Source organism: Oncorhynchus nerka, linkage group LG28 (genome assembly GCF_034236695.1).
Source record: "Oncorhynchus nerka isolate Pitt River linkage group LG28, Oner_Uvic_2.0, whole genome shotgun sequence".
Lineage (NCBI taxonomy): Eukaryota > Metazoa > Chordata > Actinopteri > Salmoniformes > Salmonidae > Oncorhynchus > Oncorhynchus nerka.
The window spans coordinates 65,963,406-65,982,112 of record NC_088423.1 but is presented as its reverse complement, the minus strand read 5'-3'; the positions used below and the strand labels follow the sequence as shown (position 1 = coordinate 65,982,112).

Genomic DNA, 18,707 nt, shown 5'->3' with positions numbered 1-18,707 from the left:
TCGGGATTGATGTTTGTCATATGTTCTTGTTTACCCGTGTGCTGACACTGTTAATTTTGTGTTCTATGTCCGTTCCTGATTAAATGTTTGACACCCCGTACTTGCTTCTCCTGTCTGGCGTCACTCCTTACAGGTACGCCCAGAGAATTGCCCTAAAGGCGGAACCGCCCATATCTGACCCAAGGGTATAAAACTAAGTGACCCTGAGCTACAACCAAGGTCTGAGTGGTCAGCAAACCCAAAACGCAACACGAGGTTGAAGAACCTTTTAACAACCTATGCTACAGACAAGTAGCTGTATCTAAAGGGGATGAATTCAAGCAGGACCATCTGGTCACCACTCTCCAAGGAATTGTGTGTCTACACTGTTTTCATTCCCACGCTGGAATAATCCACACGGCTGATTAGCCCTCCTCCGAAGACCCCTTTTCAGAGCAAGGGCGAGCAAACAGAACACTAAGAGAAAGGACACTGACACCGTGAGGAGAAACAGAGAGTTACACCCGGTAACCGAAGACGGACCGTCATTAGAGAAGTCTGAATCCAGTCCAAGCAGAGACACCCCATCGGAGACCTTCAACACGTAATTGCATCATTATATTCTGACCCATAAGAGCGGCAGTTAGGGGCAAGGTTAGGGTTAAAATAAGCATAGCTGACAAATGCACCCAAGTGTGTTTTTCTCTCATGTACTCTCTCTTTCTTTCTCTCTCTTTTGAAATCCCCATTTTGTGAAATGCGTGTTATATGGTGTTGGCCCACTAGGGACCAGTTCATCATACTAAGTTCTAATCAATAGCCTAGACTGTATGTTTATGTTTGTGTTTGTGTATGTGTATCTTATATTATCATTTTAGCTTTTTAGCAAATAATAAATAAATAAATAACTCAATTGGTGTGGTACGCACTTATTTGGTGAGACTCGGGTTTGTGCAGATTCCCGGATCATGCGACATTCAGAATGAGACTGTCGAGGAAATTGATTAATTGGCGACTGTTGTGAAATCAATTTTCTTGTCACGTCCTGACCTTAGTTCCTTTTTTATGTCTCTGTTTTAGTTTGGGGTGAGTTGGGGTGGGCATTCTATGTGTTGTTCTATGTTTTGTATTTCTGTGTTTGGCCTGGTATGGTTCCAAATCAGAGGCAGCTGTTTATTGTTGTCTCTGATTGAGAACCATATTTAGGCAGCCTGTTTTCCCACTATGATTTGTGGGTAGTGTTTGCACCATACGGGGCTGTTTTGATTTTAATTTCTTTCCTGCACTTTGTTCTTTTGGCATTTTCTCGTGTTCTGAGTTATTAAAGTTATCATGGACATGTACCACGCTGCATTTTGGTCCGATCCTTCTTGTTCCTCATTAGAGGAGGAATCGTTACAATTCTGATATTTTTTGAGTGAATTTGGGAAATAAAAACTCAATAAAGCTAAAACTTTCCCATGGTGCCCCAGGTTAATGAGTTAATAATTGCCTGAATCATTTATTCGCGTAATTATACACTGTTAATCATTCGACGAGTAGCAGTCCAGGTATGGTGTCTATCCAATATGTCTTGTTCTATAATGAGTTTTACACTATGCTACTCTACAACTCTTAATGAGGAACTCTTCCTCAATGTCAATCAACAAGAGTCCCCAGAGAGTGGCCATGCTGAGGCTATATCCATTCACCTGGTGCTATGTCATATAATATTCCTGTGTAGAACGTTTTCTGTATGCACACGGTGTCCTGCTGTGCCTGACCGTGCCATTGTAACCAGACTGTGTGAGACCCCCTGAAAAACTCAATGTCCCCCTCTGTTATTAACATTATTTCCCCTTAGGCTGGGGAAATAGATATTGAATTTGGCAATTGAAGAACTAGCTGTGCGTAATGTGTGTGTGTTGAAGTGTGTTCTTGGTAGTGTCAGTATTTTCAATTATGAAAATCTGTTGAGGAAAGAAAAAATCTAATTATGGCCTACCCATTTGTATCGTTTGCAATTTGTGTAAGATTAGAGCTGGTCACCCCCCTCCTTTCCTTTTCTTAATTGGTATTTTTATGTGAAATGTGAAAAAGTCAGTACCTTCCTCTTTAGTAAGATTATGAAAGTCACAATTTCCGGAGAGGGCCAAATAGCCCCTTGTAATCTGAGAGAATATTTAATTAGCCAAAGCTTCTTGGAGTTCTCCGTCTTTCTCTGTCTCTGTCTCTCTTCCTCTCCCTCAAATAGGATCAAAATAAAATCAAATTCTATTGGTCGCATACACATATTTAGCAGATGTTATTGCGGGTGTAGCGAAATGCTTGTGTTCCTAGCTCCAACAGTACAGTAATATCTGACTATATATACAGTTGAAGTCGGAGGTTTACATATACTTAGGTTGGAGTCATTAAAACTAGTTTTGCAACCACTCCACACATTTCTTGTTAACAAACTATAGTTTTGGTAAGTTGTTTAGGACATCTACTTGACACAAGTCATTTTTCCAACAATTGTTTACAGACTGATTAGTTCACTTATAATTCACTGTATCACAATTCCAGTGGGTCCAAAGTTTACATACACTAAGTTGACTGTGCCTTTAAACAGCTTGGAAAATTCCAGAAAATGATGTCATGGCTTTAGAAGCTTCTGATAGGCTGGTTGACATCATTTGAGTTAATTGGAGGTGTACCTGGAGATGTATTTCAAGGCCTACCTTCATACTCAGTGCCTCTTTGCTTGACATCATGGGAAAATCAAAAGAAATCATCCAAGACCTCAGAAAAATATTGTAGACCTCCACAAGTCTGGTTCATCCTTGGGAGCAATTTCCAAACACCTGAAGGTACCACGTTCATCTGTACAAACAATAGTACGCAAGTATAAACACCATGGGACCACACAGCCGTCATACCGCTCAGGAAGGAGACATGTTTTGTCTCCTAGAGATTAACGTACTTTGGTGCGAAAAGTGCAAATCAATCCAAGCACAACATCTAAGGACCTTGTGAAGGTGCTGGAGGAAACGGGTACAAAAGTATCTATATCCACAGTAAAGCAAGTCCTATATCGACATAACCTGAAAGGCTGCTCAGCAAGGAAAAAGCCACTGCTCCAAAACCATCATAAAAAAACCTGACTACAGTTTGCAACTGCACATGGGGACAAAGATCGTACTTTTTGGACAAATGTCCTCTGGTCTGATGAAACAAATGACCATCGTTATGTTTCGAGGAAAAAGGGGGAGGCTTGCAAGCCGAAGAACACCATCCCAACCGTGAAGCACGGGGGTGGCAGCATCATGTTGTGGGGGGTGTTTTGCTGCAGGAGGGACTGGTGTACTTCACAAAATAGATGGCTTGGAGTGTATGTAAACTTCTGACCCACTGGGAATGTGATGAAAGAAATAAAAGCTGAACTAAATCATTTTCTCTACCATTATTCTGACATTTCACATTCTTAAAATAAAGTGGTGATCCTATCTGACCTAAGACAGGACATTTTGGGATTAAATGTCAGGAATTGTGAAACTGAGTTTAAATGTATTTGGCTAAGGTGTACTTCTGACTTCAACTGTATATATATACACACAGTATATGTGATGGGATGTATAGACATTATGGACAGACAGTATGTGGATAGAGTACACTATATATACATAAGTATGTGGACCCCCCTTCAAATTAGTGGATTCGGCTATTTCAACCACACCTTTGCTGACAGGTGTATAAAATTGAGCACACAGCCATGCAATCTCCATAGACAAACATTGGCAGTAGAATGGCCCATACTGAAGAGCTCAGTGACTTCTAATGTGGTACCGTCATAGGATGGCGCCTTTCCAACAAGTCAGTTCGTCAAGTGTCTGCCCTGCTAGAGCTGCCCCGGTCAACTGTAAGTGCTGTTATTGTGAAGTGGAATCGTCTAGGAGCAACAACGGCTCAGCCACAAAGTGGTAGGCCACATAAGCTCACAGAACGGGACTGCAGAGTGCTGAGGCGACTAGCATTTAAAAATCGTCTGTCCTCGGTTGCAACAATCACTACCGAGTTCCAAACTGCCTCTGGAAGCAACGTCACCACAAGAACTGTTCATCGGGAGCTTAATGAAATGGGTTTCCATGACCGAGCAGCCTCACACAAGCCTAAGATCACAATGCGCAAAGCCAATCGTCGGCTGGAGTGGTGTAAAGCTCACCGTCATTGGACTCTGGAGCAGTGGAAACGCGTTCTCTGGAATGATGAATCATGCTTCACCAACCGACAGTCCGACAGACAAATCTTGGTTTGGCGGATGCCAGGAGAGCGCTTCCTGCCCGAATGCATAGTTCCAACTGTAACATTTGGTGGAGGAGGCTGTTTTTCATGGTTAGGCCCCTTAGTTCCAGGAAGGGAAATCTTAAAGCTACAGCACACAATGACATTCTAGATCATTCTGTGCTTCCAACTTTGTGGCAACAGTTTGGGGAAGGTCCTTTCCTGTTTCAGCATGACAATGCCCCCGTGCACGAGGCAAGGTCAATACAGAAATGGTTTCTTGAGATCGGTGTGGAAGAACTTGACTGGTGTGCACAGAGCCCTGACTTCAACCCCATCAAACACCTTTAGGATAAATTGGAACACTGACTGCGAGCCAGGCCTAATTTCCCAACATCAGTGGCTGACCTCACTAATGCTCTTGTGGCTGAATGGAAGCAAGTCCCCGCAGCAATGTTCCAACATTTAGTGGAAAGCCTTCCCAGAAGACTGGAGGTTGTTATAGCAGCAAATGGGGGACCAACTCCATATTAATGCCCATAATTTTGGAATGAGATGTTGGACGAACAGGTGTCAACATACTTTTGGTCATGTAGTGTATATAGTATATCTGAAGAATATGTAGCATAGAATAGTATATGTACAGCAATAGTTTAATAGGATGGACTTGACTAGAATACAGTATATACATATAAAATGGGTAAAACAATATGTAAACATTATTAAAGTGACCAGTGTTCCATTATTAAAGTGACTAGTGTACCATGCCTATTTACATGGGGTAGCAGCCTCTAAGGTGCAGGGTTGAGTAACCGGGTGGTAGCCGACTAGTGACAGTGAATAAGTTCAGGGCAGGGTACTGGGTGGAGTGATGGCTATTTAACAATCTGACAGCCTTGAGATAGAGGCTGTTTTTCAGTTCTCTCGGTCCCAGTACTGACCTCGTCTTCTAGATGGTAGCGGGGTGAATAGACCGTCAATCGGGTGGCTGAGGTCCTTGATGATCTTCTTGGCCTTCCTGTGACCGGTGTTGTAGATGTCCTGGAGGGCAGGCAGTGTACCCCTGGTGATGCGTTGGGCTGACCACCCTGCCCTCTGGAAAGCCCTGTGACCAAGCCAAATTTCTTCAGCCTTCTGAGGTTAAAGAGGCTCTGTTGAGCCTTCTTCACCACACTGTCTGTGTGGGTGGACAAGTTCAGATTGTCAGTGATCTGTACGCCAATGAACTTAAAGCTTTTCACCTTCTCCACTGCGACCTCGTAGATGTGGATGGGGCGTGCTCTTTCTGCTGTCTCCTGAAGTCCACAATCAGCTCCTTTGTTTTGTTAACCTCTTGCCTCTACTTGGGACGCTTGCGTCCCAACTAGAGCTCTGGAAATGCAAATGCACTACGCTAAATGCTAATAGTATTAGTTAAAACTCAAAAGTTCATTAAAATACACATACAGGGTATCAAATTAAAGCTACACTCGTTGTGAATCCAGGCAACAAGTCCGATTTTTAAAATGCTTTTCGGCGACAGCATGAGAAGCTATTATCTGATAGCATGCACCAATACACTACAACAGAAAAGCACAGCAGGGGACGTAAACAAAATAATTAGCATTTCGGCGTTACACAAACCGCACAATAAAATAGAAAACAGTCATTACCTTTCACCATCTTCTTTGTTGGCACTCCTAGATGTCCCATAAACACTATTGGGTCTTTATTTCGATTAAATTGGGCCATATAAAGCCAAGATATCGTTATATGTAGACTGTGTGATAAACGAAAAAAACAGCGATTTCACAACGTAACGTCATTTTTAAAAATTCAAAAAGTAGACGATAAACTTTCACAAAACACTTCGAAATACGTTTGTAATGCTACTTTAGGTATTAGTAAACGTTAATAAGCGATAAAAATCATCCGTAGGCGATGTAAATATCATTAGCTGTCGTCTTGGAAAAAATTTCAGGAGAGAGCTCTTCCGGAATGATCTGGGCGGAGACCGGAGGTAAGTCGTGCCCCTCTTTCGGTTCAACCAAGAATCAAAGATGATTCAATTCACAAGACTCTAGACAACATGGGGATGCTGTGGGAGTTGAATGCTCGGTCTTATCTAATTCGGCTCACTGTTAACAATTGCTGGAAGTGGCGCAAGGATATTTATTTCCATTTTCTGTGATCAGGTTTTCCTGCGCTTTCCGATGTAACGCACGTTATGTAATAGCCACAGTCGTGATTTAACCAGTTTTAAAAACGTCCGAGGGTTTCCTATCCACACATTCTAACCATATGAACTTACTGTATTCCTGGCATGAGTAGCAGGGCGCTGAAATGTTGCGCGATTTTTAACAAAATGTTCAAAAAAGTAGAGGGTCGACTGAAGAGGTTAAGGGTGAGATTATTTTCCTGACACCACACTCCGAGGGCCCTCACCTCCTCCCTGTAGGCTGTCTTGTCGTTGTTGGTAATCTGGCCTACCACTGTTGTGTCGTCTGCAAACTTGATGATTGAGTTGTAGGCATGCGTGGCCACGCAGTCATGGGTGAACAGGGAGTACAGGAGGGGGGTGAGCATGTACCCTTGTAGGGCCCCTGTGTTGAGGATCAGGGTAGTGGAGGTGTTGTTTCCTACCTTCACCACCTGGGGGCAGCCCGTCAGGAAGTCCAGGACCCAGTTGCACAGGGCGGGGTTCAGACCTAGGGCCCCGGGCTTAATGATGAGCTTGGAGGGTAATATTGTGAAGACTGAGCTTTAGTCAATGAACAGTGTTCTTATATTGGTATTCCTCTAGTGCGGAGGAATACATCTCTCTCTCTCTCTCTCTCTCTCTCACACACACACTATTTCACTCCCTCTGTCTCTCTCCATCTGCTGTGCTGTAAAGTAACTGTGTTCCCGGGAGAACAGGGACTCCTGTAGTTAGCGTGTAGTGCTGGGAGTAGAGAGAATGAGAAAGCCCCCCTTCTTCCTAGACTGGTAGAGAAAGTAATCGTGCCTGTGTTCCCTCTGTCAGCAGTAAGCCGGGAAGAGAGGATAGAGGGAGCCAGGTGCTGATTGGGGTCACGCTAAGCACCCTCGCTAACAACGTCCAAAAGAGGGGAAGAAACAGCTAGGTGACAAGCAGAGAATGTGCAGTAATTTATTCAGAACCAGTTAAAAGTGTGGCCCTGTCGATTCGTGGTCCTGTCAAAAGTTTTGCGTTGGCTCTTCCTGAGAGCCCTAAATTTGGCTCTGATCTCATGCGTGATTCACAGCACGGCCCCTGGAGTCTGTTGCACATAAGCCAATTAATGGAAAGAGACTCTTCACCTGTCACGTGTGGTCATCTCTCTTCTGATCCCAGGTCAGCCAGCGGATTAGGTCACTGAGCTCTCTATTAACTCTTTCAGGCTGTCTTTGTACTTGTTGTTGCTGTTGGGCTTTTTGTTTCTCTCAGGCTAGACTCCAGTCATACTAGGCTAGCTGAGGAACTGCATTCTCAGTGTCAATGTCTATTTGAAGTCATTTTTTATGTTGGAACGTAAGTAGCAGCTACATCATTTGGAGTTCATTAATCAGTGTAGATAGGTAGATAGATTCCCTACCGTTGCCCTAACCATATTCATGTTGTTATGCTTTATTGAACCATCGTTCAATTATCGCAGACAGCTTTCCAATGAATGAAGACAAACAATTGACATGTACCAGCATTTCCTCGTTCGGATATCTCATCTATTGTAATGACCATTATTTGTGTGTGCGGATGTTTCTGTCTCTGGATGGACATATTGGAAGTTGGCCATTAGCCTTCTGATTTATTATGGAGGTAATGCTTTCTCCCTGCTGTGCTTTTCATATCACCCCTGTTCCCCTCTTGTCTTTTTCCCAATTAATTCTGTATATGTTATAGCAACCATTAGAAACTCTCAATGAACCACGGACACTCAAGTGCAGCACGATCGTTATGTGCGGTTTCTGAAAATGTCCCAGCTTCGTATTTCCTCTCTGTCTTTATTCTATAGATGTGGTACTCTTTTTCTTTCTTTCTGTTTCTGTCCCTTTAAATTCCACTGATTTATGCAATTGCTGCCTGTTTTTTTTCTTCTCCCTGTTCCAGATTTTGTTATTTGTCTGTTTCCATAACAACCTCAGGGCCATTTCTTATGCTGTGGGTTTTGTCTCAATCCTGCTCTGCTGCTCCGTTCTTATTTTTCTCGGGACTTTTTCTCCCCCGTGTTCTAAATTGCTCCCTTGTTCCCCCCTCTGTCTTGTTCCCTCCCCTTCTCAGTGTTCCTCTACTCCCCTCCCTGTCTAAATGACTCTGTTGCCACATTCTTCTTCTGTATTGCTGCTTTAACATTTTCAATGATCTGTAAAGCAGTTTTCAAATCTATAATAAGTTAGAGTACATACAAAACAGTGGCGACAGCAATGGAAATGGTGTTCGGGTGGCAGTATATGCTTTTATTTAACGAGAGGACAGTTGCAGTTATAGAACTGAAGGTCTGTGAGTGCAATGTGCTCAATGTGTCTTAAGCCATGCTGACACATATTTCGCTGTCATTAGATTTTTAACATTTATTTCCCAAAGGGACCTGATCATTTGGTTCGACCTTATTTTCCTTTCCATTAGTATATTCTGGTACCTGATATTTCCCAATAGTAAAAACATGAAAATAACCTATGAATAAATTGCTTGCTTCACTTTGCGATACATGACAACAAGCACCACTAGGCACCATTTGGTAGCAGGTGGGAGGTTACCAATCGTATTGGATTTTCCTGGGCAAGCAGGTATTCTGGTGTCTGCCTTTATGAGTGGGCATCACTGGGCACATCTCAGGCATGTGGTGCCTGGTGGTAAGTGACTGTCTCTGTCTTGTTTCCCTGACAGACACATAATCAGGTGAGAGGTAATCTAAGGGGACATTGTTTATCTCAGACTAGAGTACTGTTATTTTCCTTTTGCAGACAGAACACGGTTGATTGTAATTGGCGGTTGTGCGGCATAACCGACCTTGCTGCCTTATCCTAGTTGGCTATTGTGAGTTTTAGGATCACTTAGGTGAAAGTGTATCATGCATTCTGTCTCTGTCTCTCTCTCTCTCTTGCACTTGTCCATGTTTCGCTTGTCAATCTCTCGATCTCCATCTTGATCACGATCTTACTCTCTCTCTAGCTCTCTCTCTCTCTCTCTCTCTCTCTCTCTCTCTCTCTCTCTCTCTCTCTCTCTCTCTCTCACACACTCTCACTCTCTTCCTCTTTCCCCCTGTTTCTCTCTCATGATTCTCTGTTTCTTTTTTCCTCTTCTCCCATCCACCCTGTTTCTCACTCTCTGATTCCCCCCGTCTCTCTTTGACTGGTATAAATAGCTGGCAGGCTGTCAGAGAGGGAACCAGAATGACAGCGTCTTGGGCTCTTTGATTCCCCCGGTGATTGGCCCTTTCATAGCCCCTGACAGAACACCTGCTTTCCTCTACCTGACAGCTGCAGTATGGAAGGAGAGAGATGGAGAGAAAGAGAGAGCCAGAGAGAAAAAGAGAGCCAGAGAGAAAAGAGAGAGAGAGAGACAGAGAGCCTAGAGAGAAAATCGTTGAGAATCATTGGGTAGAAGGAACAGGGGAGAGATGGATAAAGGGAATCTAAGACTGGAAGAGGGACATAATAAGAGAGACATGATCTGTTATAATGTGGCTGTTTGTGAAAACATCCCTGCGGTGTTCCACCTGCAAGTGTTCTGCAACTGAAAGAGCCTCTGCATGGTGCATCTTTCTGTGTGTGTGTGTGTGTGTGTGTGTGTGTGTGTGTGTGTGTGTGTGTGTGTATGTGTGTGTGTGTGTGTGTGCGCGTGCGATTTCTATTGTGATTGCTGTTTTCAGTCAATGCATTAAGGAAAAACACTCAACACATAATTTGCTAATTGTGACTGAAACGCTCTAAAGCGTTGTGCCATCTAAATGTGACAAGTAGTATCGGGTATTACAACACATTAGCATCCTTATGCATGGCTTTACGTGAAACTTGACTAATGGCTGATGATTGTATTGTCATGTAGCCTAATGGCTTTCAGAGCTTAGTGATTGGTTCATGTACATCATAGCCTTATGATAGTGTCATGATACTGTCCAGTATTGTATGGTTATTCTGTTTCTGAAAGCCGAACAATGGATACTCAGAATACCCTCTGTTTAGGAATAAGGCTCTGGGTTAGGACTCTGACTCTGTGAATGTGTTAGTTAATATCTATAATAATAACAACATACAGTGCATTGCAAAAGTATTCGTCCCCCTTGGCGTTTTTTCCTATTATGTTGCATTACAACCTGTAATTTAAATATATTTTTATTGGGATTTTGTCACTCCCTGACCTTAGATATCTCTTCTATATATTTTGGTTAGGTCAGGGTGTGACTAGGGTGGGTACTCTAGTGTTGTATGTCTAGGGTTTTGTATGTCTAGGGTTTTGTATGTCTAGGGGTTTTTGTATTTCTATGTTGGCCTGATATGGTTCCCAATCAGAGACAGCTGTTTATCGTTGTCTCTGATTGGGGATCATATTTAGGCAGCCCTGTTTCCCACTTTCTGGTGTGGGATCTTGTCTACAGTTAGGTGCCTGTGTGCACACCAGTAGCGTCACGTTTCGTTTGGTTGTTTGTTGTTTTTGTTAGGTGTTTAAGTTGATTAAAATTATGTGGAACTCTACTCACGCTGTGCCTTGGTCTCCTCTTTACGATGATTGTGACAGAAGATCCCACCAAAAATAGACCAAACAGCGTGTTCAGGAGAAATGGACCTGGGAAGAGATCCTGGATGGAGCAGGACCCTGGATGCAGGCTGGGGAGTATCGCCGTCCTAAGGAGGAGATAGAGGCAGCGAAAGCGGAACGGCGATATTACGAGGAGTTGTACCAACGAGACAAGCACGAGAGGCAGCCCCAGAAAAGTTTTGGAGGGGGCACACAGAGTGGTCGGCGGAGTGCTGAAGGCTGAACCAGAGCCAGTCAGGGAGTGAGGAGCTCGACGCAAGATTCCGGAGAGAAGTGCTAGCACTGAGAGCGTGGCAGAGCGGGCTTGCTGAGGAGCGTGTGACTGGTCAGGCACCGTGTTATGCAGTGATGCGCACGGGGTCTCCAGCTCGTATTCATAGCCCGATGCGCTCTATTCCAGCTTCCCGCATTGGCCGGGCTAGAATGGGCTTCCAGCCAGGACGGATGGGGCTGGCTCAGCGCTCCTGGTCTCCAGCACACCTCCTTGGACCAGGATATCCTGCGCCGGTTCTGTGTACTGTGTCTCTGGTGCATCTGCACAGCCCAGTGTGTCCTGTGCGAGCGCCACACATTTGCAAGGTGAAAATAAACATCCAGCCAGGACGGGTTGTGCCAGCAGTTCCCAGTCCAGAGCTTCCGGCGACAGTTCCCAGTCCGGAACCTCCAACGACGGTCCACAGTCCGGAACCTCCAACGATGGTTGACAGTCCGGAACCTCCACCGAAGGTTCCCAGTCCGGAACCTCCACCGACGGTCCACATTCCGGGGCCTCCACCGACGGTCCACAGTCCGGGGCCTCCACCGACGGTCCCCAGTCCGGGGCCTCCAGCGAAGGTCCCCAGTCCGGGGTCTCCAGCAATGGTCCCCAGTCCGGGGCCTCCGGCGATGATCCGCAGTCCAGAGCCTTCGGCGATGATCCACGGTCCGGTTCCACAAAAGCGGAGGGATCAGCGTAAGGAGGGGTCTGCATCCAGAACCGGAGCCGCCACCGAGGGTAAATGCCCACCCGGACGCTCCCCTATAGATCATATTTAGGCAGCCCTGTTTCCCACTTTCTGGTGTGGGATCTTGTCTACAGTTAGCTGCCTTTGTGCACACCAGTAGCGTCACGTTTCGTTTGGTTGTTTGTTGTCTTTGTTAGGTTTCAGTTTATAAAAATTATGAGGAACTCTACTCACGCTGCGCCTTGGTCTCCTCTTTACGACGAACGTGACAGATTTCATGTAATGGACATGCACAAAATAGTCCAAATTGGTGAAGTGAAATTTAAAAAATTACTTAAAATAAAAACAATTTGAATAGTGGTGCGTGAGTATGTATTCACCCACTTTGCTATGAAGCCCCTAAATAAGATCTGGTACAACCAATTCAAATCAAATCAAATCAAATGTATTTATATAGCCCTTCGTACATCAGCTGATATCTCAAAGTGCTGTACAGAAACCCAGCCTAAAACCCCAAACAACAAGCAATGCAGGTGTAGAAGCACGTTGGCTAGGAAAAACTCCATAGAAAGGCAGAAACCTAGGAAGAAACCTAGAGAGGAACCAGGTTATGTGGGGTGGCCAGTTCTGGATGTGCCGGGTGGAGATTATAACAGAACATGGCCAAGATGTTCAAATGTTCATAAATTACCAGCATGGTCAAATAATAATAATCACAGGCAGAACAGTTGAAACTGGAGCAGCAGCACGGCCAGGTGGACTGGGGACAGCAAGGAGTCATCATGTCAGGTAGTCCTGAGGCATGGTCCTAGGACTCAGGTCCGAGAGAGAGAAAGAAAGAGAGAATTAGAGAGAGCATACTTAAATTCACACAGGACACCGGATAGGACAGGAGAAGTACTCCAGATATAACGAACTGACCCTAGCCCTCTGACACATAAACTACTGCAGCATAAAAACTGGTGGCTGTGACAGGAGGGGTCAGGAGACACTGTGGCCCCATCCAATGACACCCCCGGACAGGGCCAAACAGGAAGGATATAACCCCACCCACTTTGCCAAAGCACAGCCCCCACACCACTAGAGGGATATCTTCAACCACCAACTTACCATCCTGAAACAAGGCCGAGTATAGCCCACAAAGATCTCCGCCACGGCACAACCCAATTACCTTCAGAAGTCACATAATTAGTTAGATAAAGTGCACCTGTGAGCAATCTAAGTGTCACATCATCTCAGTATATATACACCTGTTCTGACAGGCCCCAGAGTCTGCAACACCACTAAGCAAGGGGCACCACCAAGCAAGCAGCACCATGAAGACCAAGCTCTCCAAACAGGTCAGGTGCAAAGTTGTGGAGAAGTACAGATCAGGGTTGGGTTATAAAAAATAAAAAATATCAGAAACTTTGAACATCCCACGGAGCACCATTAAATCCATTAATAAAAATAGAAAGAATATGGCACCATAGCAAACAAAAGAGAGGGCATTAATCAGAGAGGCAACAAAGAGACCAAAGATAACACTGAAAGAGCTGCAAAGCTCCACAGTGAAGATTGGAGTATCTGTCCATAGGACCACTTTAAGCCGTACACTCCACAGAGCTGGGCTTTATGGAAGAGTGGCCAGAAAAAGCCATTGCTTATAAGAAAAAAAAATGGTGTTCGCCAAAAGGCATGTGGGAGACTCCCCAAACATATGGAAGAAGGTACTCTGGACAGATGAGACTAACATTGAGCTTTTTGGCCATCAAGGAAAATGCTGTCTGGCGCAAACCCAACACCTCCCATCACCCCGAGAACAGCATCCCCACAGTGAAGCATGGTGGTGGCAGCATCATGCTGTGGGGATGTTTTTCATAGACAGGGACTGGGAAGCTGGTCAGAATTGAAGGAATGATGGGATGGTGCTAAATGCAGAGAAATTCTTGAGGGAAACCTGTTTCAGTCTTCCAGAGATTTGAGACTGGGACTTAGGTTCACCTTCCAGCAGGACAATGACCCTAAGCATACTGCTAAAGCAACACTCAACTGGTATAAGGGGAAACATTTAAATGTCTTGGAATGGCCTAGTCAAAGCCTAGACCTCAATCCTATTGAGAATCTGTGGTATGACTGTGGTATGACCGCTGTACACCAGCGGAACCCATCCAACTTGAAGGAGATGGAGCAGTTTTGCCTTAAAGAATGGGCAAAAATTCCAGTGGCTAGATGTGCCAAGCTTATAGAGGCATACCCCAAGAGACTTAGGAGCTGTAATTGCTGCAAAAGGTGGCTCTACAAAGTATTGACTTTGGGGTGGTGAATAGTTATACACACTCAAGTTTTCTGTTTTTTGTCTTACTTCTTGTTTGTTTCACTATAAAAAATGTTTTGCATCTTCAAGGTGGTAGGCATGTTGTGTAAATCAAATGCTACAATTCTAGGTTGTAAGGCAACAAAATAAGACAAATGCCAAGGGGGGTGAATACTTTCGCAAGCCACTGTACAACATATAATGCAGTGCCTTGTGAAAGTCTACACACCCCTTGCATGGCCTTCACAGTTTGCTGCCTTAAAGCCAAAAATGATATTTTTTACCTACAGATCTACAAAACCTACTCCATTCTGTTTAATCAAATAAATAATGAAGATGTGTTGATTGCATATGTCTTCACACACAAGATTTAATGAGACTGAATTAGATTCTACCAGCTTTGCAAAACACTTTGCACAACATACTGTACATCCATTGTTTCTGTCACGGATTTTCAAGCAAATTTAAGTCATGACTGAGACTGGACTGGTCAGGCATTATAATGTGTCTAATTGTCCACCTGAAAAATATAAACTCTATCCCAGGGTTAAGTTTTCAGAAGACTGAGGCGGCTTTTCATTAATGACAGATTTGGGTCAAATCCAAACCCTCTGTATTGGGAAGTATTGTGGTGGCAGCATCATGTTATGGGTATGCTTGTCATCGTCAGGGATTGGGGAGTTTTTTTTAGGATCAAAAGAAATATGAAAGCAGCATTCTGAAAACCTAACCCTTGGATAGTTTTCTTTTTCTGGGGGACAATTACACACATTTTAATACCAAAGCCACACCAGAATGACTAAAGAGGTGTTGAGTGTTCCAGAGTAGTCCAGTCTCAGTCCTGACTTAAATCAACTTGAAATACAGAGACAAGGTTTGAATATATCTGTCCATCAATGATTCCCAACCAAAGTAACTGAGCTTGAGCAATTTTCACAAAAATAAGGTATAAATGTTGCCCTAAGAGTTGTGCAAGGTTGGTTGAATCTTATTAAAAATGATTAAAAACTGTAATGGCTGCCAAAGGTGCTTCCACCAAGTATTTTTTGTCATTTTAAAAATTATTATTATTATTATTTTTATGTTTCTTTCACTTTTAAAATGTGGAGTAGGTTGTGTAGATCGGTAGGGGATTTTTAAAAAATGTAATCCCTTTTTCGATTTTATTTTAGGGCAGCAAAATGTGAAAAATGTGCAAGGGGTGTGTAGACTTTCACTAGGTATATGCCATTTAGCTGTTGTTTTTATCCAATGCGACTTACAGTCACGTGTGCATACATTTTCCATACGGGTGGTCCCAGGAATCGAACACACTATACTCACATTGCAAGCGCCATGCTCTACTAACTGAGCTACAGAGGACCAATCTCTACCACTCCTCTACAGGTCCAGACTGGTACCTGGTACGGGTGGAGCTGACGGTGACTGATGTGAATGACAATGTTCCGGAATGGACCATGGTTCCCTCCCCCTACCTGGCAGTGGTATCTCCCAACGCCCTGGCCGGGTCACTGGTCTACAAGCTCCACGCCCAGGACGGAGACGAGGGCAACAACGGGGAGGTGGAATACTTCTTGTCTGATGGTAGGTGCTTCCTGTCCAGGGATTGAGCACAATTTCATTGAGTACACTGGCAGCATTGTAATAGAAAGAGAAAAAAACACGATTTTATATGGTTTTAGTCAGTTTTATACATGTTTTATACTTCTAGTCTTTCATCTCATTAAGATAAGCATGTGTCTTATCTTATGTCATATGTTGTGTACAAGTGCGGAAGTTCGGCAGAATGAAATTGCCAGTGGGTGGGATTACATGTGTGAGTCTGTGCGTCAATGGCTCTAATATTAGATTCCATCTGCACTTTCTTTTCAATGCATTTTAAAAGGTTCATTATTGCTGGGCAGCTGTCTTATCAAATACAGTAAAATCACCTCATTAAATCAATCAATCCCTCTAATATTGAACATGCTGGACGTTCTGTTCCACGAATGAATGACAGAAAAAGACATTTGTTGTGGCCTGGCTGGTCTAGCGGTAATACTGCAGCCTCCCTACACATGTCAGCATAGGTTGGCTTACTGCCCTTTAACACCACCTCTCGCAATTTGTTCCCCACTGTCATCCTATCTCTCTTTATTTAGTCAGGAAACAACTTCAAATATATATTTCGAAAAATAAACTCCTCTGTTGTCTCCTAACTGCAGGTGGTGACGGGCGTTTCGAGGTGGACAGAAAGAGTGGTCATGTCCGGACTACGGGGCTGCCACTTCAGAGGGACAAAGAGTACCTGTTGACAGTGGTGGCTGCTGACCGGCTGGGTAGCCGTAGTCCCCCGGTGGTGGTGTCAGTCATAGCAGGAGCCAGAGCACCACAGTTCTCCAACGCATCCTTTACTATTTCACTACCTGAGAACACACCAGAGAGACAGCCGTGAGTACCGCACGCACGCACGCACGCACACACACACACACACACACACACACACACACACACACACACACACACACACACACACACACACACACACATATGCAAAGTCACACATACACCCATGCAAAGCAGAGGAGGCTGGTGGGAGGGGCTATAGGAGGACAGGCTCATTCTAATGGCTGGAATGGAATCAATGAATCAATGAGTTTCCATATAGTTGACACCGCTTCGTTAATTCCATTCCAGCCATTAGAATGAGCCCGTCCTCCAATAGCCCCTCCCACCAGCCTCCTCTGAGTCTCACACACGCAAAGTACACGCACACTTGTGCGCACACTCACGGACGCATGCACACATCCATGTACGCACACACACAAACACACACATTGTCACGGATCCCTCCAGAACTTTCATCACGCACACCTGTCCGCTATTCCCACTGATTAGTATTTGTATATATGTGCCCTTTGGTTTCCCTTGGGCTGTCCGTTATTGTTACAATGTCCGTTGGTGCGTGTGAGTACCTGTGCTGTGTGTTTTGGGCTTTCGTGCCCTTGTGGAATGCGCAGATGACTACGGGTCTCGTCACGTGTGATAATCATTGTACGCTTGTGTTATTTAATCGAGTGTCACTGGTGTGCGTACTGGTCGCGAAATAAGGTGCAGGAGAGCAGAGAGTTGTGAACAGGCGCGCACTTTATTGAGGCAGGAGCAAACAGCAGATGGAAGCAACTGTGTCAAAACAGACGGACGCAAAAGTGCAAAGCGCGAAATCAGTCACAGAAGCTATAGTTACAAAGTAAACATACTTCGTGAAAATAAACACGGAACATAAAACAATTCCACACAACGCCATTGGGGGAACAGAGGAATATATATACACAATGTGATTAGGGAATGTAAACCAGGTGTGTGGGGAACAAGACAAAAACAAATGGAACAATGAAAAAAGGAGCGACGACGGCTAGAAGGCTGGTGACGTCGACCTCCAAATGCCCCCCGAACAAGGAGAGGAGACGATTTCGGTGGAAGTCGTTGCATCTAGGAACTCCTAGCTCTTTTGTTTGGGTTTCAACCCTGTGTTTTGTATGGTGTTTGTTTGTTCTTCGTCCCCGTGCCTTTACACGGCACGCCGTAATTTGTGCTGAATAAAACTCCTATTACGCATTCCTGCACCTGTCTCCCGAACCTTTGTTACCAGCGTGACTCACATGTACACACATGCATAGTCTCACACACACACACACACACACACACACACACACACACACACACACACACACACACACACACACACACACAACACACATACACAAACACACAAACAAACAATTTCACACATGCACACAAACATGGACAGTCACACACATAATGTAAAACCAAGCCAACAAGTTGGCATGAAAATAATTCAATATATATGACATGACCAACGATTGTTTGTCACACAGACAGACAGACAGACAAGCTCACACACACACACACACACACACACACACACACACACACACACACACACACACACACACACACACACACACACACACACACACACACACACACACACAGACACTCTCACTATATTAAAGCCTGGGCCGGTTACTGTAAAGGATTTGATCTTTGGCCTCCTGCCTCCTGTATTCTCTCCTATCGCTTCTCTATTTTGATTGACACGAACTTACATCACTCACCCATCAGTTGAAAGAGTAACATCTGTGGTGATTGTTCCTGCTGAGCGCCTGAGGGAACTCAAAAACCTTGAACATAACCCCATTGCTGTTGTGGTACACATTACACAAACCAGAAAACATTAGTCCTTCTCTACATTTCCCCTCTCTCTGTCCCATCACTAAACTGAATAGCCTTGCTTAATGTGTTCATCATTCTCTCTCTCTTACTTTCTCTCTCATCTCTTTCTCTCTTCCTCATTCTCTCTCTTACTTTCTCTCACATTCTTTCTCTCTCTCTCTTTCACTCACACACTCTCTCTGTCTCTTTCTCTCTTTCTGTCTCTCTCCCTCTCCCTCTCCCACCCCCCCTCTCTCTCTCTCTCACACTCTCTTTCTTATTCTCTCTCTTACTT

The 18,707-nt window shown here is 44.4% G+C and overlaps 1 protein-coding gene across 1 annotated transcript in view; it reads left to right on the top strand.

The window, feature by feature from the left end:
* Nucleotides 1-18,707, top strand: part of LOC115112741 (neural-cadherin-like) — a 231,134-nt gene that overhangs the window by 78,480 nt on the left and 133,947 nt on the right. The window contains exons 2-3 of the mRNA XM_065013013.1: nucleotides 15,584-15,781; nucleotides 16,402-16,627. Of these exons, the coding sequence (XP_064869085.1) occupies nucleotides 15,584-15,781; nucleotides 16,402-16,627 (424 nt within the window). The remainder of the gene's footprint in view (nucleotides 1-15,583; nucleotides 15,782-16,401; nucleotides 16,628-18,707) is intronic.